We start from the raw sequence: 2,380 nt of genomic DNA, 5'->3' as shown, positions 1-2,380 counted from the left end.
ACTCTATTTTAACTTCATTTTAGACTGTATTTTACTCCAATTTCATCTTAAGTCATATATTATTCTAGTTCCATTTTAAACTGTATTTTATCAAATTTTATTTTAAATTGCTTTTATTAGACTTTGGTAATGATTTGTTATTGGAACTTTGCACTTTGATATGGCCCAAGGGCTAATCAATAAAGATTATTATTATTATCTCTCTTATATATACCCCCTTTTTAAAAGCCACCCCAGCCTGATGTCCCTCGCTACTAACTTACAGCAAGAGTCCCCAGGTTTAAGCCAATATACTAGGCAGGCTGTCTTTGTTTGCTAGCCCTGTAAATTTATTTACAAGCACTCAAATTCCACTGAAGGGGGAAAAAAATAGTGCTTGAAACTGCCAAAGTTCCTTTTCCAAGATTGCAGGGCAGTCCTCAACTTTTACAGCCAAATCCAAAGTACGAAGCGGCCTTAAGTGTTTACTTAAGTCAAAGGTATTTTTCCCCCCATTGATTTGCTTTTGAAACAGGAGCAGCGTCTTATACACAATGAGAGTTTAGATACTGCTTTTTTTCCTGTCTCATCTTTTCTTTTGGAAAGGCAGGGCCTTCCAGGTAAACACTGTTTTTAATGTCTGTCTGTCTATCTATCTATAATTATCTATTTGTCTATCTATTTGTCTATCTATCTATTTATATCTGTCTGTCTGTCCCTCCATCCATATCTATCCATCCATATCTATCTATCCATCTCTCTCTCTCCATCCATCCATATCTATCTATCCATCTCTCTCTCCATCCATCCATATCTATCCATCCATCCATCCATCCATCCATCCATCCATCCATCCACCTACCTACCTACCTACCTACCTATCCATCTATCTATCCATATCTATCCATCCCTATCCATCTATCTATCTGTCTGTCTGTGTCTGTCTATCCATCCACATCTACCCATCCATATCCATATCCATATCCATCCATCTCTCTCTCTCTCTCTCTCTCTCTCATCTATCTATCTATCTGTCTATCTATCTATCTATCTATCTATCTATCTATCTATCTATCTATCTATCTACCTACCTACCTACCTACCTACCTACCTACCTTCCATCCATCCATCCATCCATCCATCCATCCATCCATCCATCCATCTATCATCTATCTATCTATCTATCTATCTATCTATCTATCTATCTATCTATCTATCTATCTATCTATCTATCTATCTATCTAGTATTTAATGCTAACCTTGAATTCTAGGTTTTACAAGAGATGCTGGAATTGTTCTCATTTTTATTCCCCCCCCCAGCACAATTCTGACTTTCCCTTTCTGTCCCGTCGCACTCTTCCTCCCTCGAGACTCACCGAGGGCAGGGCCAAATTGTCCTCCATTTCGTAGCTTTTCCGTCGATGGATTTTGTGTTTATATGTGGGGAGGAAGGTAGCTCTCGGGAAGCTGACTCTGCAAAATATACCCCCACAACATCAGAACATCTAAAAGGAGCAGGTGAAGGTATAAAAAAAAAATCTGAAACCACCCGTTTCTAAATTAAAGCAAAGCAAAATTGAGCAAAAATACGCCACCGCAAGAGATGATAAACCAAAAGGCAAAACAACGGATTGCAGCAAAGTTAGATTACTACACTGCTTTTTTAAAAAATGATTTTGGGGGAAATCCCCAGGAAGAAATTCTCTGGCGCAGAAGGGGCAGAACTGGGAGCTGCCCACCTCTGCGGGTAAAACATTTTGCTGTCTTGAATAGAAAATGAAGAAACAAAACAGGATTTCTGTTTCCCCAAAGTACGGGGAGCTTTGGCTAATGTCCCCTTTCTTGGCCATAGGAAAAGAGGGAATGAGGGAGAAAGAGGATTATGGGTAATCCTCAATTTATCACAGTTCATTTAGTGACTGTTCAAAGTCACAACGGCACTGAGAAAAATGACTTATGACCGTTTTTCACAGTTACGACCTATGCAGCATTCCCCCACGATCACGTGATCCAAATTCAGAAGCTTGGCAACCGGTTCCTATTTATGACGATCGCAGCGTCTCGGGGTCCCCTTTTGCCACCTTCTGACCAGCAAAGTCAATGGGAGAAGCCAGATTCGCTTAACGACCGGCTGACTCACTGATCAGCCTGGCTGGTTTCTCCGTTTGGCCTTATGTTTGAAAGACCTAAGGGGATCAAACCCCATCCCCTCCTCTATGCCACGGACTCCCTTTTGGACTATGTACACGAAGACGGCCCTGCTGGCCCTGCGCGACTCACCCCTCGCGCAGGCCTGGCCCAGGAACATCTCGGGGGCCCACCTCGAGGACGGGGTATGGAACCCCGAGAGGTGGCATGCGGCAGTTACGGACAAAAAAGCTTCTAAATTATTCAAGTTGAG

General features: G+C 41.9%; 1 protein-coding gene across 1 annotated transcript in view; it reads right to left on the bottom strand.

Moving 5' to 3' along the window:
• MIIP (migration and invasion inhibitory protein) overlaps window positions 1-2,380 on the bottom strand; it is a 12,225-nt gene that overhangs the window by 5,585 nt on the left and 4,260 nt on the right. Inside the window, exon 3 of the mRNA XM_029285840.1 lies at window positions 1,356-1,452. Within this exon, the coding sequence (XP_029141673.1) occupies window positions 1,356-1,452 (97 nt within the window). The remainder of the gene's footprint in view (window positions 1-1,355; window positions 1,453-2,380) is intronic.

Source organism: Protobothrops mucrosquamatus, unplaced genomic scaffold, assembly GCF_001527695.2.
Source record: "Protobothrops mucrosquamatus isolate PMUCROS unplaced genomic scaffold, P.Mucros_1.0 scaffold2331, whole genome shotgun sequence".
Taxonomy (NCBI): Eukaryota; Metazoa; Chordata; class Lepidosauria; order Squamata; family Viperidae; genus Protobothrops; species Protobothrops mucrosquamatus.
The sequence above is the reverse complement of the archived record's forward strand: the minus strand, read 5'-3'. Positions and strand labels throughout refer to the sequence as shown.